The sequence below is a fragment of the Cervus elaphus genome, chromosome 2, assembly GCF_910594005.1.
Source record: "Cervus elaphus chromosome 2, mCerEla1.1, whole genome shotgun sequence".
NCBI classification, from domain to species: Eukaryota; Metazoa; Chordata; class Mammalia; order Artiodactyla; family Cervidae; genus Cervus; species Cervus elaphus.
Genome location: NC_057816.1, coordinates 30,991,818 through 31,017,147, shown reverse-complemented (window position 1 = coordinate 31,017,147; position 25,330 = coordinate 30,991,818). Strand labels below are relative to the sequence as shown.

The 25,330-nt window shown below is 38.3% G+C and overlaps 1 protein-coding gene across 1 annotated transcript in view; it reads left to right on the top strand.

The window, feature by feature from the left end:
- Positions 1-5,347: 5,347 nt before the first annotated feature.
- Positions 5,348-25,330, top strand: part of LOC122706427 (glycerophosphodiester phosphodiesterase domain-containing protein 4-like) — a 109,941-nt gene continuing 89,958 nt past the window's right edge. The window contains exons 1-4 of the mRNA XM_043921561.1: positions 5,348-5,530; positions 10,092-10,195; positions 20,157-20,250; positions 23,044-23,103. Of these exons, the coding sequence (XP_043777496.1) occupies positions 5,348-5,530; positions 10,092-10,195; positions 20,157-20,250; positions 23,044-23,103 (441 nt within the window). The remainder of the gene's footprint in view (positions 5,531-10,091; positions 10,196-20,156; positions 20,251-23,043; positions 23,104-25,330) is intronic.

The following is a 25,330-nucleotide window of genomic DNA, read 5'->3' as shown; positions in this document are numbered from 1 at the left end:
TTTCTCCTAGTAATGCTATTGTTCCCTCAGTGTCAGAATCTTGAGAAGATATTTTATCAAGCCAGCTTCTCTAACTGCATATGCCAAAAAACTTTTTTTTAGAATGTCAAAAAAACTCATCTTGGTGATTTTCAGGGTGAGATTTCCTTCAGTTTTCAATTAAGTGAGTTCTTGCAACTGTTGGTTCCATACCAATTGCACATGAAGCCTGCTGGCATTCCAGTGCGTGGCTGCCTGTCTGGGAGCTGGAAAGCTTTGGAAGCATCATTTCACGTTTTCTTTTAGTTTTATTTGAATATAGAGTTTTTCCAAGTTCTCAGCCTCCAAATAGCCACTGTTTAACAAATAAGACAGTCATATGAAGACAGACAAGACAACGAAGGCCAACACATAAAAAACCCAAAACCAGAACCTGAGGACATTAACCCAGGTTAGGAGTAGCTCTGCAGCTGTAAGATTTTTATTGTCCCTGTTAGTGTGGGGTCCTTGCCCATGATCCCACCAAATTCCCACCAGTTGGGCCTCTAACCCACCATCTTTACAGTTTAAACACAGGTACTTTTTAATCAGGTTATGTACCCACAAATGTCTTCCAGACCCAGAAATTGTTTCTTACGTGCCGTGAAAATAATGCACCAAAGGTCAGCAGCACCATGCCAGAGGAAATCCAGGGCATTTCCGAAACCCTGCAACAGATGGACCAGGCAGCTGCTTGTACTCATCCACAGGCTCGAAATGCCAGTAGAGAACCAATAAACCATGATCAAAAATCCCTCTGGAGTTAATTCCCATCTGGCTCCCTGAATTTGTTACCAAGTCAGTTTCATTTGCCTGATGTGCAATAAACCAAACACAAATACACCAGGGTTTGTAGCAGAGAACAAATTTCAGAGCTAGTAATAAATCTTAGATCCAGGTCCCTGAAGGTGAGGGGCTTGAGATATTTATGAGATAAAGAACTCGGGTGGTCTTACATGCGGGCAAAGGTAATTGGAGGTACATAAAAGGTGAGGTAATTGGTGTTCTGTGCAGGTGTATCTGAGTTACATTCTTCTTCATGGATGCATGCTGAAAAGTATAGATGCTTATCATGATATGAGGGTAAAGTTTATGGCACTCTGACATCAAAATGTCATTCATCAGATACTTGAGCAGGCCCAGTTTTAGGGTTAGTAGTCCCAAATAGTGTATGTGGGCTTGAACTGGACAAGAGCTGACTCCAGGTTACTAAGCTATGTGAAGCCTAAAGGGTATCCATTTTGATCAGTGAAGGCAGTCTGCAAGCACAGGGTGTTTTTAAATGTGTTGTTCTCTTATCTGCTGATTGGTTCTACAAGCTCAAAAATCGCTGTTCACCTCTTTCTGGTCAAACTATGGTGTATTGTTTCAGGATGGGTTTTTTTTTTTTTTTAACCTTATGGGGCACAGTTTCAATTTCAGTTCTTGGATATTTAACAAAACCAATTGTGTGGCTCAATATATGATCATTTTAAAGAAAATGTTCATTTTCAATTAGAAAACAGTGTGCATTCTGTGATTATTGAGTACCTCTTCTATAAGTGTTAATTAAGACTAGTTCATTAATTAAGACTAGTTTGTTAATCAAGTTGTTAAAATCTTCTGTATGGTTAGAGAATTTTTGTCTACTTATATCCTTTGTTTAGATAAGTGTGCTAAATCTCCTACCACGATTGTGGACTTGTCTGTTTCTCCTCTAGAGGCTGTGTGATTGGATGCCTATAAATGAAAATTTCTTTTTTAAAAAATCATTTTTTCATCATTATGAGATGTCCCTCTTTGTCTCTGCTAGTGCTTTTTGCCTCAGGGTTCTTTGATCTGATGATAATATAGTGGAGAAGATTATGTCATATGGCCCCTCACCTTTCCTTTAATTACATCCTTTGTGTTCATAGTTGTTGCCATGCAACTTTACAGTAGACTCCTACCATTTGTTGACATACTCTGCTTTTAACTTTGCCATGAAGGCATCCCTTGAAGCAGGGGATTGAAATGGTTTTATACCTTGGGTTTTACTCTTTTGGACAGTTTCAATCACCATGAGAACATATTCAGGCCAACCTGGTTGAGTGATGCATGGAGCAGAATTATCTGGTCATATTAAGTGAGGTCAGTCTAGATGAGTAGAATGAATAGTAAATCATCTCAGATGTGTAAGCAGTAAATGCTTATATGTGATTGAGGTTTTTGCCTTGCTTTGTACATAGCATTATCCTGATAATGAAATACTGATACATATAAAGTTTTACGTTTCTCTATTCTTTTACTTTCTATTTCAATAAACCAAACTCTTCTAAAGCATATGTGGTTTAGTATTGCTGTTTTAATCCAGTTAGACAGTTGTTTTTATTTGGAACATTTAGTTCATTTACATTAAAAGGAATCAGTGATATATCTGGGTTTGAATCTGGCACTTACTATTTACTTTCTGTTTGTTCTTCTGTTCCATGTTTATTTTCCCTTTTTTCTCACTTTTTTGGTATTAATATTTATAATTTATTTTTATCTCCTTTAGATTATTATATATCTTATTGGAGTTTATAATATACATATTTAACTTATCCTAGTCTATTTTCAACTAGTATTATACAACTTTGCATATAGTAGAGAATTATACAACAAACAGTACACTTTGAATTATCACTGTCATCCATTTTACTTCTATAGCTGTGATAAGCTGCAGTAATCATGACTATAATTTTGTCTTTAAATATTCAATTATCTTCTAAAGTGATTTTATAAATAAGAACATTCTTTTATACCTATGGGCTTCCCTGGTGGCTCAGATGGTAAAGAGTTTGCCTGCAATGTGGGAGACCTGGGTTCAATGCCCCTGGCAAAGGAAATGACTACCCGCTCTAGTATTCTGGCCTGGAGATTTCTATGGGCAGAGGAGCCTGGCAGGCTATAGTCCATGGAGTGTACACATATTTATATCTACACATATGTTTACTATTTCCAGTGCACTTCATTCCTTTATTTAGGTGTCCATTCTCAACCTGGCACTTTTCCCTTCTTATCAACAGACCTTCTTTAACGTTTCTCATAGTAGAAGTCACCTGTTGATTAATTCTCCAGTTTTTAATATCTGAAAGGGTCTTTATCTCACTTCTTTTTTTTTTATAACTTTCATTGCTGTGTGTTGAATTCTAAGTTAACATATTCATTTCTTTATTTCTTCAGTTCTTTAAAGATGTTGCTCCACTATTTTGAGGCTCACCTTTAAGTTTGTTTGGCCAGACCATAGCAGCCTTTAATGTAGGGCTATCTTTTCTTTTTTTTTTTTGCACTACTGAGGAAATGCCCTTCTAAGTATGCTACCTGGTGCCACGTGCAATTTTCTGCTTTAGTGGAAACTATCCCCAGCCTTTTATGAGCCCTGGATATTGACTCACACTTTTTTTTTTTTGCATTTATTTTTATTAGTTGGAGGCTAATTACTTTACAGTATTGTAGTGGGTTTTGCCATACACTGACATGAATCAGCCATGGATTTACACGTGTTTCCCCATCCCGATCCCTCCTGCCGCCTCCCTCCCCATCCCATCCCTCTGGGTCTTCCCAGTGCACCAGCCCTGAGCACTTGTCTCATGCATCCAACCTGGGCTGGTGATCTGTTTCACCTTGATAGTATACTTGTTTCAATGCTATTCTCTCAGAACATCCCACCCTCGCCTTCTCCCACAGAGTCCAAATTACTCAACCATTAAAAAGAATTCATTTGAATCAGTTCTAATGAGATGGATGAAACTGGAGCCCATAATACAGAGTGAAGTAAGCCAGAAAGATAAAGACTGATACAGTATACTAACACATATATATGGAATTTTAGAAGATGGTAACAATAACCCTATATGCAAAACAGAAAAAGAGACACAGATGTACAGAACAGACTTTTGGACTCACACTTTTTTGTGTGTGATTCGCTCTCTACTCTCAGATAAGTTCTGTTAAAGCATGTATTGATTAGTATTCAGTTGGAGACACAGGGGAACACTAGTCTCCCTAAAGTCCTGTTTCTTTTTGCTCAGTCTGGGATATTGCCAGGCTCTACTCCATACCCATACCCAGCGCTTTACCCTGGAAAGTAAGTGAGATTTTAAGTGAGACATTCATAACATTCACTTCTGTTTTCCTTCTATCGAGGATTGCTCTCCTTCACTGCTTATTGTATGCTGTCTGAAACCTATTTCATATTTTGCAGCTTTTTAAATCATTTAATGTGGGCAATTTACTCTAGCCCTTATTATTCCATTTTGGCCAGATGTGAGCATTCAGACGTTGTGTTCTTAGCTACAACATTAGAGTGTCTTTCACAAAAAAAACAAAGTGGAGCATAACGAAGTTTCCAAGACTGTCGTCTGGGATCAACTCTAAGATTTTTTGTCACTTGATTTAACTTTTTCTTTCTTTCCCCCAATTCCACACATTCTCTGTAAGTTCCTTTGTATGAGAATTTTATCCTGTCACAGGGGGATGAGGAAATGTGGTAGTGACAGCTAGAAGTCTTTCAATATCTGTTTTTCCTTTTTTTTTTCTTCCACTGGTAAGAAAACACCTGTTAGTGAAATGTCATGTCCAATTTCTTGAAATATCCTTAAAATAAAGGGGAGCACCCTTCTTTGTTCTATTCTCCTTCCTGCTAGTTGGAATTTGAAGTGATAGTTATAGTTTGAGCATCCATGTGCTGTAATGGAAGAGCAAACTGGAAGATGTCTCAGTTCTAATAACATTGGGAAGCCACATACCACATAATTTGTTTATACCATTTTTGGGCAAATTTTTGTGGCAAAAGCAAAAATAAACTTGTCTAATTTCAGCCATTGCTGTTCTGAATAGTCCGTCATTTTTGACTGAGGCTCTCAAAAAGCCATATGTGAGAGAATGACAAGGGAAAGGCATGTGTGTGTCTGAGTAACTTATTGGCCAAGGATTGTATTTTTTTCATATACTTCACCCATACCTTTAAGTTCTAAAGGTACTTCAAGATCACACTACAGTTTTAAAAGCACATTCGTATCTATTATCTAATTTGATTTTTTTAACATCTATTAGTTGGCTAGTGCAGAGAATATGGTACCATTTCAGAGGTAAGAAATTTAAACATTGAATAGTGTAATGTGTGCAATAAACACTAAACTAGTTCATGGGAAAGAGAGGGTGAAGCTCTATTCCTCGACACCAAATCCAGTGCATCTTCCTAGATAGAACTTTTGAAAGATGTATCTATTGTTGATAGACTATTCTGTAGACTTGTGGGGTAGGAAATGTTTGAAGGAGCTCCTGGATTCTGACTATTTTATTTACCATTCCAGCAAAAGGGTGAACCATGGATAACATTGACAGGACTGAGACTGAGAATGAGGAGACAGGAAGATGGAAAAAAATTAATTCATGGATTAAACGCAAATTCAACTATGAATGCTATATGACTTTCCTTAATGGCTGCTACAGCTGCAAGTGGGAAGCCCAGCAGAAGAAAGCTAGACGACCACTCTGCTGCTGCTCTTTGGTACAGGGAGATGGGCGGGGGGAGACGGATCACACTTTCTTTTGCCTTGAGAGAAGTGCTATAATTGTGTGTGTGTGTGTATGCCCACATGCATCATGTGTAATGGGTCAAAAATAACTTTATTTAGAAGGTAAAAGGTGATCAGAATTGGATAGCTAAAGAATAGAGAAAGGCAGAAGAAATGGTATCAGAGGAGGAGTCAAAGGGCTTAGTATAAGGTGTATTTTAGATAGAACAGAGGATAAGAAGGGAGAAGTGATGCGAAGTGACACTAGAGACGGAGGCAGGACAGATGTTGTGTGGTTTTAAGACTTTGATTTCTGCCATGTAAGCAGTAAAGAGTCCCTAGAGATTTTAAGATGTTGAGAAGCACAGTAGTGTGTTTAGTGAAAAATGAATTTCCATTGTTGAATTTATGCATACATGGCAATAAACAGTAAGTGATCCGATGGAAAAAATGTTTTAACCAAATTATGAAGTGTCTTTATGTCAAACTGAAATATTAGAAATTTATCCTGATGACAGTGTGGAGGTTTTGAACATTTTTAAATGAATGGCAACACTAAAAATCAAAATAAGAAAATGGATTTATGCATCAGGTTTATTGAATGTGTGCCACAGTGAATAAGATCATTAAGGCTTCTAACCCTCCTGCACGTCACAATCTAGTGGGATGAGTTAGGTAGTAAATGGTAATGAAGAAAGATGGTTTTGGCGAGAGAGAAGAGCTCTGAAGATAATACATAGGAAAATGTATTAGGTGATGGGAACGTGGTTACAGAAGACTGCTTTGAGACAATGTCATGTGAGCAGTATGTTAAGAAGACGTGGGGGCCAGCCATGTATATGTATAGGGGCAACAATATTTCAGGCAGAGGAACCAAGAAGTGTGAAACTCTTGAGGTAGGAACAGACTTGGTCATGTTCTAGAAACAGAAAGAAAACCAGTGTGGCTGGAGTTCAGAAATGGCATCAGCTGGTAGAATGAGTGGAGGTCAAGAATGGGCAAGGCTTGACCATGTAGAATCTTTGGGCCATGGCAGGTAGTTTGGATGATATTCTCATATAGTAGAAAGCTCTGGAAGAGTTGTGAACAGGGGATTGACTTTATCTGATACATGTTTTAGAAGGACACACAAGTTTTGTGCAGAGAGTATCAGTTCAGTTCAGTCACTCGGTCATGTCCGACTCTTTGCGACCCCATAGACTGCAGCACAACTGGCCTCCCTGTCCATCACCAGCTCCTGGAGTTTACTGAAACTCACGTCCATGGAGTCGGTGATGCCATCCAGCCATCTCATCCTCTGTCGTCCCCTTCTCCTCCCGCCTTCAAACTTTCCCAGCATCGGGGTCTTTTCAAATGAGTCAGTCCTTCGCATCAGGTGGCCAAAGTATTGGAGTTTCACCTTTAGCATCAGTCCTTCCAATGAATATTCAGGACTGATTTCCTTTAGGATGGACTGGTTGGATCTCCTTGCAGTCCGAGGGACTCTCAAGAGTCTTCTCCAAAACCACAGTTCAAAACAGTCAATTCTTCAGCTCTTAGCTTTCTTCATAGTCCAACTCTCACATTCATACATGACTACTGGAAAAACCATAGTTTTGACAGATGGACCTTTGTTGGCAAAGTAATGTCTCTGCTTTTTAATAGGCTGTCTAGGTTGGTCATAGCTTTTCTTCCAAGGAGCAAGTATCTTTTAATTTCATGGCTGCAGTCACCATCTTCAGTGATTTTGGAGCCCAAAAAGATAAAATCTCTCACTGTTTCCATTGTTACCCATCTATTTGCCATGAAGGGATGGGACCAGGTGATATGATATTATTTTTTTCAGTATTGAGTATTAAGCCAGCTTTTTCACTCTCCTCTTTCACCTTCATCAAGAGGCTCTTTAGTTCCTCTTTGCTTTCTGTCATAAGGGTGGTGTCATCTGCATATCTGAAGTTTTTGACATTTCTCCCGTCAATCTTGGTTCCAGCTTGTGCTTCATCCAGCCTGGCATTTTGCAAGATGTACTCTGCATTTAAGTTAAATAAGCAGGGTGACAATATAGAGGCTTGATGTACTGCATTCCCAATTTGGAACCAGTCCATTGTTCCATGTTTGGTTTTAACTGTTTTAACTGTTTTCCTGACCTGCATTCAGGTCTCTCGAGGTGGGTGAAGTGGTCTGGTATTCCTAACACTTTAAGAATTTTCCACAGTTTCTTGTGATCCACACACTCAAAGGCTTTAGCATAGGCAATGAAGCAGAAGCAGATGTTTTTCTGGAACTCTCTTGCTTTTTTGATGATCCCACAGATTTTGACATTTTGACCTCTGGTTCCTCTGCCTTTTCTAAATCCAGCTTGAACATCTGGAAGTTCTCAGTTCGCATACTGTTGAAGCCTAGTTTGGAGAATTTTGAGCGTTACTTTACTAGAGTGTGGAATGAGTGCAATTGTGCAGTAGTTTGAACATTCTTTGGCATTGCCTTTCTTTGGGATTGGAATGAAAACTGATCTTTTCCAGTCCTGTGGCCACTGCTGAGTTTTCCAGATTTGCTGGCATATTGGGTACAGCACTTTAACAGCATCTGGTTTTAGGATTTGAAATAGCTTAGCTGGAATTCCATCACCTCCACTAGCTTTGTTTGTAGTGATGTTTCCTAAGGCCCACTTGACTTCGTATTCCAGGATGTCTGGCTCTAGGTGAGTGATCACAGCATTGTGTTTATCTGGGTCATGAAGGTCTTTTTAGTGTAGTTCTTCTGTGTATTCTTGCCACCTCTTCTCTATATCTTCTGCTTCTTTTAGGTCCATCCCATTTCTGTCCTTCGTTGTGCCCATCTTTACATGAAATATTCCCTTTGTATCTTTAATTTTCTTAACGAGACTCTAGTCTTTACCATTCTATTTTTTCTTCTATTTCTTTGCACTGATCACTTAGGAAGACTTTCTTATCTCTCCTTGCTATTCTTCGGAACTCTGCATTCAGATGGGTATATCTTTCCTTTTCTCCTTTGCCTTTCACTTCTCTTCTTTTCTCAGCTATTTGTAAGTTCTCCTCAGATAACCATTTTGTCTTTTTGCACTTCTTCCTGGGGATGTTTTTGATAACTGCCTCCTGTACCTCCATCCATAGTTCTTCAGGCACTCTGAAGAACTACAGCCAGTCCCTCCCATCAGGAAGCTACCACAAGCCTCTTTTCCTCACCCATCAGAGGGTAGACAGAATGAAAACCACAATCCCAGAAAACTAACCAAGCAGATCACATGGATCACAACATTTCTAACTCAATAAAACTACGAGCCATGCTGTGTAGGGCCATGCAAGACAGATGGGCCATGGTGGGGAGTTCTGACAAAACGTCCACTGGAGAAGGGAATGGTAAACCACTTCAGCATTCTTGCCTTGAGAACCCCATGAACAGTATTAAAAGGCAAAAATATATGATACTGAAAGATGAACTCCTAGGTTGGTAGGTGCCCAATATGCTACAGGAGAAGAGTGGAGAAAGCTCCAGAAGGAATTAAGAGACTGAGCCAAAGTGGAAATAACACCCCGTTGCCAATGTGTCTGGTGGTGAAAATAAAGTCCGATGCTGTAAAGAACAATATTGCATAGGAACCTGGAGTGTTTGGTCCATTAATTAAGGTAAATTGGAAGTGCTCAAACAGGAGATGGCAAGAGTGAACATCGACATTTTAGGAATCAGTGAATTAAAATGGACTGGAATGGGCGAATTTAATTCAGATGACCGTTATATCTACTACTGTAGGCAAGAATCCCTTAGAAGAAATGGAGTCACCCCCTCATAGTCAACAAAAGATTCCAAAATCCAGTACTTGGGTACAGGCTCAAAAATGACAGAATGACCTCTGTTTGTTTCCAAGGCAAACCATTCAGTATCTCACTAATCTAAGCCCATGCCCCAACCACTAATGCTGAAGAAGCTGAACAGTTCTATGAAGACCTACAAGGCCTAGAACTAACAGCAAAAAAAGATGTCCTTTTCATCATAGGGAACTGGAATGCAAAAGTAGGAAGTCAGGAGATACCTGGAGTAACTGACAGGTTTGGCCTTGAAGTTCAAAATGAAGCAGGGCAAAGGCTAACAGTTTTGCCAAGAGAACACACATGTCATAGCAAACACCCTCTTCCAACAACAGAAGAGATGACTCTACACATGGACATCACCAGATGGTCAATACTGAAATCACATTGATTATATTCTTTGCAGCCAAAAATGGAGAAACTCTATACAGTCAGCAAAAACAAGACCAGGAACTGACTGTAGTTCAGATCATGAACTCCTTATGGCAAAATTCAGACTTAAATTGAAGAAAGTAGGGAAAACCACTAAGTCATTAAGGTAGGACCTAAACCAAATCCCTTATGATGATAATGTTATAAATAGGCTTCTACAAAATTCCACAGGGGTAAAAGAATACAGTGGTCTCTCCAGCCTGAGGAGGGTAATGCTGCACTGTAACTATATAGACCTTTGGGGAGTATAAACAGATGTTGCTGAGGTACCATTGATAAATGGAGCTAAATGAGACCTCCTCCTTTCTCTTTCCAGAGAGAGCGATTATTTTATCCTTGGCTGGTTGTGTCATTTTGCTTGTCTACACTTTTACTTTTCACATGGATAGAAACTTCAAATGAATACAATGGCTTTGACTGGTGAGTTTCACTTTTTGTATTTTCATTTGTGTAAGGGCTCTTTGGTCTAATAGTCACATGGATCTTACCTCAGACCGAAAGAATCTGGTGACATAAGAGGGAGGGTGGACAAAGTTGGATTTTTTGCATCTGGTGGATGGGAGGCCTGACTCTGGGGAAGTGTAAGCATGCTCATCACCTTCAGCTACTGTACCTCCCTTCCCTCCTCACTCTCACTCTTAGACCAAATCTGGCTCAGCGGGAAGCTTTCTCTGAGCTTCCAGTGCCCCCCGCCCTTCTATTCAGATGACTCCCTTGTTCCTCAGCCTCTTTTGCCTGCATTTACTGATGCCTACACCTACTGATGCCTACACCAGTTAGTCTTCATGATCTTTGTCCATGAACCCTGATGTCTGTGCCTCACCTCCAGCCTCTACTTCTTCCTTCTGTCCTCACTGGGTTCCCTAAGACTCTGGAGACAGAAACAGTGTCCCATCTCAGCACGTTTGTAGCCCAGTTCCTACTCTGGACTGCTCCTAGTTCTTCCCATTTTTCTGGCCTGACTGATATATCATACCCATTAGTTGGTCTTTGAGGGCAAAGGGGGTATCTTTGAGTGTGAGGCTTTTAAAAAATGTAATAGAGTTTATTTTTTCCTTCATAGAAGTAAAGTATGGTTTGTTATTTTAAATATTAAGAAATGTAGAAAAGTAGATAATACCGTCTTATTCTTGAGTAGCAATCACTTGGTATACTTCCCAGTCTTTTTCCCTATGCTTATTTTTATATTATGTTCATACCATATATATAATTTGAATTTTTTCTCTCATTTAAAATAGTTGTACACATTTTGACAAATTATTAAAACTCTTAATGATAATCACTTTAAATGGTTTTAAAGTGTTTCCTGATATGAAGTTAGTGTAGTGTACTTACTTAACTGCTTTTTATTGTTAGGCTTTATGACTAATTTTCTGTTTTTATAAAATAAGAGTGAAGAGAAATCTTTGTGTTCTGACTTACAGTCTTACAGGAAATTCCCACAATGGTGTTATTCAGTCAAGAAGAATAAACACTAGTAAAATTCATTGTGTCTGTTACCAAAGCATTTCTCAAAAGATAGTACAGTTTCCATTCACAATAGAAGTATTTGACTTTCTGTTTTAACCCTCCATTGACAGCATTGACTATTCTAATTTTGAATTGTTTTTATTAATTTTATTAATTAAATTTGTTTTATTTTTATTATTTACCAGGTATCAAAACTTGTTTCTTTAGTAACTTATTTTCTTTTTAGTTCTCTCTGTTTGCATATATTTTGCATATATCTTGTGTAATCTAATTTTCTCATTTATATGCATTCTTTATTTAGAGATAAGTTCTAAATTTCTCCACAATATTGGAACTAAGAAATGTTTAATTTCTTTATAAAATTTCCCTCAGTTTTAAAGAACCTTATATTGAGATATAATTGAAATATAATGTTACATTTCTGTTAAGTATATATTATAGCATAATGATTTGCTATTTCCATGTATTGTGGAATGATCACTGCAGTAAGTCTGGTTAACATTCTTCATCACACATAATTTCAGTTTTTGTGTGTGATGGGAATTTTTAAGAGACTTTCTCCTAGTAACTTTCAAATATACAATACTGCATTTTTGACTATAGTCACCATGCTGTATGCATTTTATCCCCAGGGCATGCTTATTTTAAGTTGGAAGTTAATACCTTTTTATCCATCTTCACTCATTTGTCCACCCCTGTCCTCTGGCAACCCCCAATCTGTTCTCTGTGTCTATGAGTTAGTTTGGTTGGTTTGTTTTTATCTTTCATGTATAAGTGAGGTCATATGGTATTTATCTTTTTCCATCTGACTGATTTCAATTAGCATAGTGCTGTCAGGGTCTATCCATGTTGTAATAAATGACATTTTTCATTTTTTTATATGACTGAATAATGCTCCCTTGTGGTATGTATGTGTAAGTATATATCACGTTTTTAAAATTAAGTCATCAGTGGACACTAAGGTTGTTTTCATGTCTTGGCTATTGTACATAGTGTTACAGAGGGTTTTAACTGATGGCCATACTTACTGGCCATGAAGTAATATCTCATTGTAGTTTTGAATTGCATTTTTCTAATAAATAGCAGTGTTGAGCATCTTTTCATGTGTTTGTTGGCCAACTCTATTTCTTCCTTGGAGAAATGTCTGTTTAGGTCTTCTGCCCTCTTTTTGATTTCATTGCTTGTTTCCTATTAAGATGCCATGAGTTGTTTATTTTGTAGATTAATCCCATGTCAGTCACATAATTTGCAAATATTTTCTCACATTCTGTGTGTTGTCTTTTCATTTTGTTAATGGTTTCCTTTGCTATGCAAAAGATTTTGAGTTTAAGTAGGTTCCACTTGTTTAAAGACAAGGGTGCCCACTCTCACCACTACTATTCAACATAGTTTTGCAAGATTTGGCCACAGCAATCAGAGCAGAAAAAGAAGTAAAAGGAATCCAGATAGGAAAAGAAGAAGTGAAACTCTCGCTATTTGCAGATGACATGATCCTCTACATAGAAAACCCTAAAGATTCTACCAGAAAATTACCAGAGCTAATCAACGAATATAGTAAAGTTGCAGGATATAAAATTAACACACAGAAATCCCTTGCATTCCTATACACTAACAATGAGAAAACAGAAAGAGAAATTAAGGAAACAATACCATTCACCATTGCAACAAAAAGAATAAAATACTTAGGAATATATCTACCTAAAGAAACAAAGACCTATACATAGAAAACTATAAAACACTGATGAAAGAAATCAAAGAGGAAACAAACAGATGGAGAAACACACCGTGTTCATGGATTGGAAGAAACAATATTGTCAAAATGGCTATACTACCCAAAGCAATCTATAGATTCAATGCAATCCCTATCAAGCTACCAACGGTATTTTTCACAGAACTAGAACAAATAATTTCACAATTTGTATGGAAATACAAAAAACCTCAAATAGCCAAAGTAATCTTGAGAAAGAAGAATGGAACTGGAGGAATCAACCTGCCTGACTTCAGACTCTACTACAAAGCCACAGTCATCAAGACAGTATGGTACTGGCACAAAGACAGAAATATAGATCAATGGAACAGAATAGAAAGCCCAGAGATAAATCCACGAACCTATGGACACCTTATCTTTGACAAAGGAGGCAAGGATATACAATGGAAAAAAGACAACCTCTTTAACAAGTGGTGCTGGGAAAGCTGGTCAACCACTTGTAAAAGAATGAAACTAGAACACTTTCTAACACCATACACAAAAATAAACTCAAAATGGATTAAAGATCTAAATGTAAGACCAGAAACTATAAACCTCCTAGAGGAGAACATAGGCAAAACACTCTCCAACATAAATCACAGCAGGATCCTCTATGACCCACCTCCCAGAATATTGAAAATAAAAGCAAAAATAAACAAATGGGACCTAATGAAACTTAAAAGCTTTTGCACAATGAAGGAAACTATAAGTAAGGTGAAAAGACAGCCGTCAGATTGGGAGAAAATAATAGCAAATGAAGAAACAGACAAAGGATTAATCTCAAAAATATACAAACAACTCCTGAAGCTCAATTCCAGAAAAATAAATGACCCACGCTATGGAAAACAGTGTGGAGATTCCTTAAAAAACTGGAAATAGAACTGCCATATGACCCAGCAATACCACTTCTGGGCATACACACTGAGGAAACCAGATCTGAAAGAGACACGTGCACCCCAATGTTCATTGCAGCACTGTTTATAATAGCCAGGACATGGAAGCAACCTAGATGCCCATCAGCAGATGAATGGATAAGGAAGCTGTGGTACATATACACCATGGAATATTACTCAGCCATTAAAAAGAATTCATTTGAACCAGTCCTAATGAGATGGATGAAGCTGGAGCCCATTATACAGAGTGAAGTAAGCCAGAAAGATAAAGAACATTACAGCATACTAACACATATATATGGAACTTAGAAAGGTGATAACGATAACCCTATATGCAAAACAGAAAAAGAGACACAGAAATACAGAACAGACTTTTGAACTTTGTGGGAGAATGTGAGGGTGGGATATTTCAAAAGAACAGCATGTATACTATCTATGGTGAAACAGATCACCAGCCCAGGTGGGATGCATGAGACAAGTGCTCCGGCCTGGTGCACTGGGAAGACCCAGAGGAATCGGGTGGAGAGGGAGGTGGGAGGGGGGATCGGGATTGGGAATAAAGACCTGCCCTCTGTAGTTGAAATAAAAAAAAAAAAAAAAAGAAAAAAAAAAAAAAAAAAGAATAAAGGAAAAACAAGATCAATAAATAAATAAATAAATGACCCAATCAAAAAATGGGCCAAAGAACTAAACAGACATTTCTCCAAAGAAGACATACAGATGGCTAACAAACACATGAAAAGATGCTCAACATCACTCATTATCAGAGAAATGCAAATCAAAACCACAATGAGGTACCATTACACGCCAGTCAGGATGACTGCTATCCAAAAGTCTACAAGCAATAAATGCTGGAGAGGGTGTGGAGAAGAGGGAACCCTCTTACACTGTTGGTGGGAATGCAAACTAGTACAGCCGCTATGGAGAACAGTGTGGAGATTTCTTAAAAAACTGGAAATAGACCTGCCATATGACCCAGCAATCCCACTTCTGGGCATACACACTGAGGAAACCAGATCTGAAAGAGACACGTGCACCCCAATGTTCATCGCAGCACTGTTTATAATAGCCAGGACATGGAAGCAACCTAGATGCCCATCAGCAGACGAATGGATAAGGAAGCTATGGTACATATACACCATGGAATATTACTCAGCTGTTAAAAAGAATTCATTTGAATCAGTTCTAATGAGATGGATGAAACTGGAGCCCATTATACAGAGTGAAGTAAGCCAGAAAGATAAAGAACATTACAGCATACTAACACATATATATATGGAATTTAGAAAGATGGTAATGATAACCCTATATGCAAAACAGAAAAAGAGACACAGATGTACAGAACAGACTTTTGGACTCTGTGGGAGAAGGCAAGGGTGGGATGTTTTGAGAGAACAGCATGTATATTATCTCTAGTGAAACAGATCACCAGCCCAGGTTGGATGCATGAGACAAGTGCTCAGGCCTGTTGCACTGGGAAGACCCAGAGGAATCGGGTGGAGAGGGAGGTGGGAGGGGGGATTGGGATGGGGAATACATGTAACTCCATGGCTGATTCATGTCAATGTATGACAAAACCCATTGCAATGTTGTGAAGTAATTAGCCTCCGACTAATAAAAATAAATGTAAAAAAAGATAAGTAGGTTCCACTTGTTTAATTTTTTCCCCCCATTACTCTAGGAGATATATCAAAAAAGATTTTGCTGCAACTTATGTGAAAGAGTGTTCTTACTTATTTAATTTTGTGTATGGTGTTAAAGAATGTTCTAATCAGATTCTTTTAAAAGTAGCTGTCTAGTTTTCCCAGCACCCTTTATTGAAGAGACTGTATTTTCTCCATTGTATATTCTTGCCTCTTTGTCACGCATTAGTTGAGCATAGGTGTGCGAGTTTACTTTTAGTTTTTCTATCCTGTTCCATTGATCTGTATTTGTACCTTTGTGCCATACTGTTTTGATTACTGTAGCTTTCTAGTATAGTATGAAATAAGGAAGACTGATTCCTCCAGCTCTTTTTCTTTCCAAAGATTGCTTTGGCCATTCAGGGTCTTTGTGTTTCCATACAAGTTTAAATTTTTTTTGTTCTTGTTCTGTGAAATATGGCATTGGTATTTTGATATGGATTGTACTGAATCTGTAGGTTGCCTTGGGTGTATAGTCATTTTAACAATATTGATTCTTCCAATCCAAGAACATGTTTTGTCTTTCCATCTTTGATTTCTTTCATCAGTGTCTTATGGTTTTTAGAGTACAGGTTTTTTGCCTCCTTAGGTAGGTTTATTCCTAGGTATTTTATACTTTTGATGCTATGATGAATTAGTTTGTTTCTTAAATTTCTCTTTCTGACATTTTCATTGTTAATGTGTAGAAATGTAATAGAATTCTGTGTATTAATTTTGTATTCTGCAACTTTACCAAATTCATTGATGAGCTCTAGTAGCTTTCTGGTAGCATCTTTAGGATTTTCTACATATAGTATAATGTCATCTGCAAACAGTGACAGTTTTACTTATTCTTTTTCAGGTTGAATTTATTGCATTTCTTTATCTCCTCTGAATGCCATGGCTAGGACTTCCAAAATTGAATAAAACTGGTGAGAGTGGACATTGTTTTCTTGTTTGTGACATTAGAGGAAACAGCTTTTGGCTGTTGAGTATGATGTTAACTATGGGTTTGTCATATGTAGCCTTTATTATATTGACATATGTTCCCTCTTTGCCCACTTTCTGGAGTTGTTTTTTTTTTTTTTTTAATCATATATGGCTATTGAATTTTTGTCAGAAGGTTTTTCTGCATCTATTGAGATAACCTTATGATTTTTTACTCTTTAACTTGTTGATAATGGTATATCATACTGATGTATTTGTATATATTGAAGAATCCTTGCATATCTGGGATAAATGCCACTTGATGATGGTGTATGATTCTTTTAATTCAATTCATTATCTTCAGTTTGCTAGAATTTTGTTGAGGATTTTTGCACCTATATTCATCACTGTTATTGACCTATAATTTTCTTTTTTGTGATATCTTTGTCTGATTTTGGTACCAGAGTGTTGGTAGCCTCACAGAATAAGTTTGGGAGTATTTTTTCTTCTGAAATTTCTTTAGAATAGTTTTATAAGGATAGATGTTAACTCCTGTCTAAATGTTTGATGGAATTTGCCCATGAAGCCATTTGGTCCTGGAATTTAATTATTGAAAGACTTTTAATTATTGAAAGTGTTTTAATTGAAACACTTTCAATTTCAGTACACATGACTGGTCTTCATATTTTCTATCTCTTTCTGTTTCAGTCTTGGAAGGTTGTAACTTTCTAAGAATTTGTTCATTTCTTCTAGGTGGTCCTTTTTTTTTTTGCATATAGTTGCTTATAATAGTCTCTTATGATCCAGTGTATTTCTGTGGTGTCTGTTGTAATTTCTTGTTTTTCATTTCTAATATGAATGATTTGAGTCCTCTCCCATTTTTCTTGATGAGTCTGGCTAAAAGTTTATACTTTTATCTTTTCAAAGAAACAGCTTTTAGCTTCACTGATCTTTGCTATTGTTTTGTCTCTATTTCATTTATTTCTGTTACGATCTTTATGATTTCTTCCCTTTTACTAATTTCAGTAAAAGGAAATTACTGAAATTTTCTTGTTATTTCTCTAGTTACTTTATGTATTAAGTTCTTGTTGTTGTTCAGCCATCCCATTGTGTCCAACTCTTTGAGACCCCATAGACTGCAGCATGTCAGGCCTCTCTGTCCTCCATCTCCCGGAGTTTTCCCAAGTTCATGTCCATTGCATTGATGATGCCATCCAACTATCTCATCCTCTGATGCTGTCTTCTTCTTCTGCCCTCAATCTTTCCCAGTATCAGGGACTTTTCTTGTAAGTCAGCTGTTCACATCAGATGACCAAAATACTGGAGCTTCAACTTCAGCATCAGTCTTTCCCATGAATATTCATGGTTGATTTCCTTTAAGATTGACTGGATTGATCACCTTGCTGTCCAAGGGACTCTCAAGAGTCTTCTTCAGCACTACAGTTTGAAGGCCTCAATTCTTTGGCATTCTGCCTTCCTCATAGTCTAGCTCTCACAAATGTATGTGACCACTGGGAAGAACATAGCCTTGACTATATAGACGTTTGTTGGCAAAGTGATGTCTCTGATTTTCAACACACTGTCTAGGTTTGTCATACCTTTGCATATATATGTCATACTCATACTACTGTATAGTCTTGAGTAACTGTATAATCCCAGTTCCTTTGTCAGTTCCCTCTGATGTGTATAAACAGTCACCCAAGCAAACTATTCTTATTCTTCTCACTCCCTTGTGTTACCCCACCACCATCACCTAAAGTAGAAGAAGGGGAGAGAAAAAGAGAGAAAAAGATCACAGTTCTTCCTTTGCCAGAAGTACTCAGCCTGTGGTGGGACCTTCTCCTGAGGTTGGTGGGAGAATTTGGAACTCTACTAATTTTGAATATTTACGTGTGACTGAATATAGAAAAGAAGACCATTATGTTGATAAGGAGGGGAAAAAACCTGATGTGACTAGAGAAATGATTTGAAAAGATAGAGGCACAATTAAAGGCTAAAATTAACTTTTCTTTCTCACCTGGAAAGTAAAGTCAGTATCACTACTTGCATAAATCATTTAATTAATTCTTTGGCTACATTTAAACTGCTTATGGGGATTCCCTGGTGGATCAGACAGTAAAGAATTTGCCTGCAATGCAGGAGACGCGGGTTAAATCCCTGGATTGGGAAGATCCCCTGGAGAAGGAAATGGCAACCCACTCTAGTATTCTTGCTTAGAGAATTCCATGGACAGAGAAGTTGAAGTCCATGGGGTCGCAAAGAGTTGGACATGACTGAATGACTAACACTTTATGTCTATCCTGCATGTTTTTTTCCCTTTATTTCATTATTTGATCATTACTCTGCTTGCATTTAAATATTCTATTCTTGTTACGTGGATATGAGTCATTTAACTCTGTGGAGATCTTGAATATATTTTTTATGGTTCTTTTCTAATTGTTCTATTAATTATATTTTTCTGCAAGTTATTGTATTAGTTGACTTTCTTGGGTTAATTTAATGGGGTTTCCTGGTATCTCAGCTGATGAAGAATCCGCCTGCAATGCAGGAGTCCCCGGTTTGATTCCTGGGTTGGGAATATCCCCTGGAGAAGGGATAGCTACCCACTCCAGTATTCATGGGCCTCCTTGGTGGTTCAGATGGTAAAGAATCCATCTGCAATGCGGGATACCTGGGTTTGATCCCTGGTTTGGGGAGATCCCCTGGAGGAGGGCATGGCAACCCACTCTAGTATTCTTGCCTTAAGAATCCCCATGGACACAGGGGCCTGGTGGGCTGCAGTCCATGGGGTTGCAATGAGTTGGACACAACTGAGCAGCTAAGCACACAAACAGATTCATTTGTTAACATCACTTACACATTTTCTGATTCCTGGCTGTGAGATCGTGTTTTACAGAGTACTCTTCTGAGTGTCTCAATCTGGGATCAGTCTTGCCTAGGATAGCTGCTTGTCTATTTCTTTCTCTTGGTGTCCCTTCTCACCCCTGACCAAAGAGAAATTTTTCTTATATTGAATGTAGTTATATGTTCAGTAATCTATATTTTGTATCATTAAAATATAATTTCTCTAGGTCTCACATGGAGGGGAAATAATTTCTGTTATCTTGAAATGAAGAGTCTAAATTTTGTGACATATAATACCTAGACTAATTATAATATTGTTTAACTTAACAAATCAATGTATTAGCAGTTTTATCTCATAAACTACTTTAGGAACAAAAAAGACCAGAACTGTTTTTAAGGGGTCCAAACTCTTACACCAAATATAGATATTAATATAGTGACTTGCTGTTATATAAGAAAACATATATGGATAAGAAATCTGCTGAAATGGAAAGTAGTAACTATATGACAGCAGTGAACTTATGGATGACTTTTCCTTTTTTGACATTCCAGAATTTCTTTATTTTTTTTAAGGAGTATGTAATTTTTGAGTATGTATTCTAAATAAATTTTAAAACATACAACTCATATAGAACCCCATTGAAGTACCTGATAGTCTACAAATAAAGTTAAAACTTCTCAACTAAATATTCCCAAAGATCTTCACATATCTGTTCCCAAATTGCTCCTCTTATTATCCTCCTGTTTTTTTATGCCTCATCTAGTCCAGTCTCATACTGTATCCTTGAGAGAGATACTACCAACTTCTATGTTTTAGAAATTGAAACACATTTTTGCAGGGTTGTTTTCCTAGGTACAGGAGTCTGGTTCTTTTGGTCCATTGTCTTGCTGAGTTTCCTTGGGATCCTGGCTGCCTACACAGCATTGCTACTGGTGAGTAATGTTTCCCTTTTCTCCCACTCCCTTCCTGAGTAGCCTCATGAGGTGCTCTGTCTGTGGTATGGTTCCCAGTTGGTGCTGGGAGCCCTCAGATCACTCCTGGCAGAGTTCAGATTTGCATCAGCTACTTGAATATTAGGGAGGAAGGATAGATGTGGGGAAGAGACTTGTGCTGGTAGAGGGTGTGTCTCTCCACTTTGACCCTTTGTAAGGGTGGCAGAGCACTCTTTTTCTCTTCCTATGTTTCATGGCTTATTTTCTGGCTCACATGGTATTGTCGTTTTTGATGTTCACACCTTCACATGGTAGTACTTCTGCACATTGATCTACTGATTTCATAGCCTGTCTCCCAAGAAGCAGTCCTTCTGTGGCTTACAAATTATCTAGTATTCTAAACCTGTTTACTAGTCCTGTGCAAAAGCTAGTCCCCTAGTCAGGTGCCAAGTACATTTTAGCAAATATCTTTATGCAATAGAGACGCTGCCCATTTCCAGACATAGTAGTGTCATGTAGTGTGAGAAATTCACACTGGACATAGTAATGTCACATAGTATGAAAAAATTGAGACCAGACAGCAGAGGAGCCTGCAGAAGTGGAAAGCTTGTGGAAGACTAACTTTTAGGCTACTGGAATTTTTCAGTGCCCACTTGAAAATAGGACATAAGTATCTTCCTCTGATTCCATGATTCCTTGTCCCCACTGACTGGCTGTCTGATACTAAAGAACCCAACCCCCAAATCAGTTGCCATTTGCATAAATATTTATCTCAGCAAAATGAATTAATCATTATATGAGTGATAAGTACTGAGATTACAGAGAACAAAGAGGTGCAGTTTTTGTTTTCATACAGGGCACCTCAAATAGAGAGGTATCAGAAAGTTATAATACTTCTTAATTCAATGAGTTTAGAATCTAGTACATCATAGACAAAAGTAACCAACACAGACAGAGCATTATAATTGTCATTAGAGAGACCTAAAAAAAGTTCTGCCTGGGTTCTGAGAAGGAAGACCTTCAGTCAAGAGGATTAAATGATGCTTCGAGGAAGAGGGGGCACAGGAGGGGCATCTTGAAAGGATGTTGGATTTAGACATGTGTCTATGGGAGTGGGGAAGAAGGTCCAGATCATGGGCATTTCATGACAGAGTCAGCAAGACAGAGATAGAGATATATGGGGTTTGGCTAGATAAGAGGGAAGAATCATACTGTTAGCATGCAGAGGATATTGAAGAAAAATGGGGTATATGGCTAAAACAATAGGCTTGTGATAGATTTTAGAAAGCCTGAAAAGTATGCTAAGGCACATGGTATAAATCAGATTTCTAGTTAGTATTATCATTCTGAAAGTCATTGCATGCAGGGTGTCTGTAGACAGAAATAGTTAGAAACTTTTATGAGGAAATGCAGATGAATGATGCGTTTGGGGCAAGAATCTGGTCACTGAATTGTACTGCACTTATACATGATCAAAATAAAATGGTTTAGGTAACTTCTAAGACGGACTTCCAGTGGCCAGTAAGCCATGCTTTTTTTTTTTTTTAAACAACCTTGTACTCTAGGCTTCCTCTTTTTGGCTACAGTGGCAACAACGGAGGAGACCTGAATTCTATTTCGGCTTTATCTTTAAATTATTTTGTAACCATGACTGAGTCATATAACTCTTCTGAGCCTCAGTTTCTTCTTTTAAATGAGAATTATTTCTTTCAAATGAGATAGTTAATAAAATGACATTTTATAAGGCTTGGCCAAGTACAAATAAATGGCCTGGTGGCTCAATTGGTGAAGAATCTGCCTGCAATGCAGGCGACCCAGATTTGATCCCTGGGTTGGAAACATCTGCTAGAGAAAGAAATAGCAAACCCACTCCAGTGTTCCTGCATGGAATAGACAGAGAAGCCTGATGGGCTATAGTCCACGAGGTCATAAGAATCAGGCCTGACTTAGTGACTAAACCACCACCACCAAAGTACAAATACAATCATATCCATAAAATTATTTTGAAAAAAAGGTGAATGCTTTATACAGTCAAATTCTCAATATCCTAAGCATCTGAAGACTCCAGTTTTTAGTCTACATCTCCACACTGACTTGGTGATTACTTAGATTTAGATTCAAATCTAGTCTAGGTTTATTGACTAACAACAGTGCTTAACAGTTGGAACAAAAAAGTTTTTTAAAAATTATTTATTTATTTGGCTGCCTTTGGGTCTTAGTTGCATCATTCAGGATCTTTCATGGAGGTGCACGAACTCTCTAGTTGTGGTGCGTGGGCTAAGTTGCTCCTCTGTGTGTGGGATCTTAGTTCCCCTACCAGGGATCAAACCCCTGCATAACAAGACTGGATGACCAAGGAAGTCCCAAAAAAGAGATTTTAAATGACCCTTGGAAGGGCTGGCCCCTACCTCTGTTCCCTCACTAGTGTCTCTATGTAATGCCAAGGATAAGCTCCATCCCAGGGAAAAGACAATTGTAGGAACTCAGGAAGGACATCAGTGTACTGATTGTTACAGAATCCCAGAGAAGATAATAATAAATTCTCTCTGGGTTGCTGGTGAAAGTGACAACTAGGAGCTGACATGTGAACTGTGTTTGAAGGGTCAGTAGCTTGGTGAGGGAGAGCTATTTAGGCAGAGGGACAGTGTGGCAATCTCTTAGATGCTGAAAAGAGCAGGTGCAGCAAGAAGTGAAGATGATGCCAGACTGTGTAAGGAATTTTGAGTTCAGAACAGTGTTTTGGGTAGCATCTTGGTGATTTCAAAATAATCTCTTCTTTCTTTGTTTTTTCAGGTACTTGGATTTTTGTTGTGTTGGGAAAAAAATCAACTATACCTGCACTGGTATCATAAGGTAAGACATCTGAATCTTCATAGGAGACTGTGTGTGCATCTTTGGCACTAAGTGTTAAATGCAGAAAGGGAAAAGCTCTGCATTTAACACTTCCCCTTTCTTTGCCTCCCTTAGAGAGGAGAAATATGGGTACACCGTTTCAACTAAAATCATTCCATTTCCAACAGATGGAACTGGCTTACCAACCAAGCTGAACCCAAACTTTATTTTTTCCCACTTCTCCATTTTAAACTCACTCTGTGACTCTGTTCTTCCTATCCCCATAAAATCTTGGGCAAGCTCCATTATTTTCCCGGTCCTTTAGAGTCACAAGAACTTTCTTATTTCAGTCATTAAGAATTTCAGTTCATTGTAGTAGACTGAACTCCAACTTTATGAGACTTTTCCCTTCCTCTGTTTCACATGACCCAGGCCTGGAAACCTGCAGTGATGGAAAGAGTATGATTGTCTTTTACCTTTATTCCAGTGTGTGGATCAGGGGAAGGAGAGATAGGGTAAAAGAACACAGTCCCACAAGGAGGGGTTGGTTTCATCAGGGCCAAGTAGATGCAGTTTTTGGCTCTTAATCCTGTGGGTTTTTCCTTGTGTATTTTCAAACACCTTACCACTGAGAACCTTGAGTGCAGCTCTCTCGGTACACTCAACACATGTCTTCCTGTACTCCCTGAAGTTTCTTTGTTGAGGTCCTTTGACTGTGCCTTAGTCTGGAACCATTTAAAATTACACTGGAAGGGAAGGGGGTGGGATGAGTTGGGAGCTTGGGATTGACATATGTACACTATTAATAGCTGTGTGTAAGATAGATAACTGATGAGAACCTACTGTATAGCACAGGGAACTCTAATTAGTGCTCTGTTGTCACCTAAATGGGAAAGAAATCCAAAATGGAGGGGACATATGTCTACATACAGCTGATTAATTTGCTATAGAGAAGAAACTAACAGCATTGTGAAGAACTATATTCTGATAAAACTTAAAAAAAAATAACTAAATTAAAAAATAAAATTATACTAGCAGTAACAGCGGATCCATATCTGGTATGAAGAAGCAGGGATCACTGACCTAGCACCTGAAGACATGCAGCTCATTTCCAACATTGCCCCCCTTGTCTAGTTCTGCCATTGGCTTGAGAATCTCCAGCACAGCCTCTTGCTATTTATAGACTTTTTCAGGCATGGTTTTGATAACATTCTTTGTGTTTTCTCCAGTCAAGGAACATGTCAAACTCTGAGTGGTCTCCTTAAATTTCCTTTTACTCAAAAGGGAAGTATGAACTGAAAATATAAATTTAAGAGTTAGAATGAATGGAGGTTAAAGTCGTAGGATCATACAGGGAAACAAGAAATTGAAGACTGAGCATATAGGCCTTACTGAGATTCCCACAGGTTTTGGAGTTGGGACACCATGAGCAGTTTGTCACTACTGAGAGTCCCTATGGGTTAAACCATTCTGATTACTGTTCCAGGCTTGTCTCTGTTACAGAAACCATGCTCACCTTGCCCCTGGCAGTGAGTGCCGCTACTTGGCCTCTGCCACAGCAGAATCTCATCATTACCTTTGAACTCAGGAAGCCAGTTTCTGTGGCAGCACCTCTCACCTTTATCCAGGCATAAAGCATGGCCACTGCAGTGCCTTTCAAGGATGCTGACACTCTCTTCACCAATGTGTTTCTCAGTGTCTTCTGAGACCTCCCATAGAGCCCAGTATGGAGCAGGTTAGCTTATCATAGGTGACATTAATATCATTCCAGTAACCTTTTCTAAATAAATCATTGGATTTTTTTCTTCCACATTACACCAAGAAATTGCTGGCATCCTAATTTTATAAGGCATGGGCTACTATTGAGCCAAGGTTTCAGATAACCAAGCAATTACAACCCCTTTGAGATGCATAATACCTGCTGCTGCTGCTGCTAAGTCACTTCAGTTGTGTCCGACTCTGTGCGACCCCATAGACGGCAGCCCACCAGGCTCCTCTGTCCCTGGGATTCTCCAGCAAGAACACTGGAGTGGGTTGCCATTTCCTTCTCTAATGCCTGCATGCCAAGTTGCTTCAGTCATGTCCGAGTCTGTGCTGCCCTATGGACAGTGGCCCACCAGGCTCCTCCGTCCACGGGATTCTTTAGGCAAAAATACTGGAGTTATAATACCTAGATGCTGGTATATTGAATTCAGAATCTTTGATAAGTACACACATATCAATAAATCCAGGCTGATTTAATATTGCT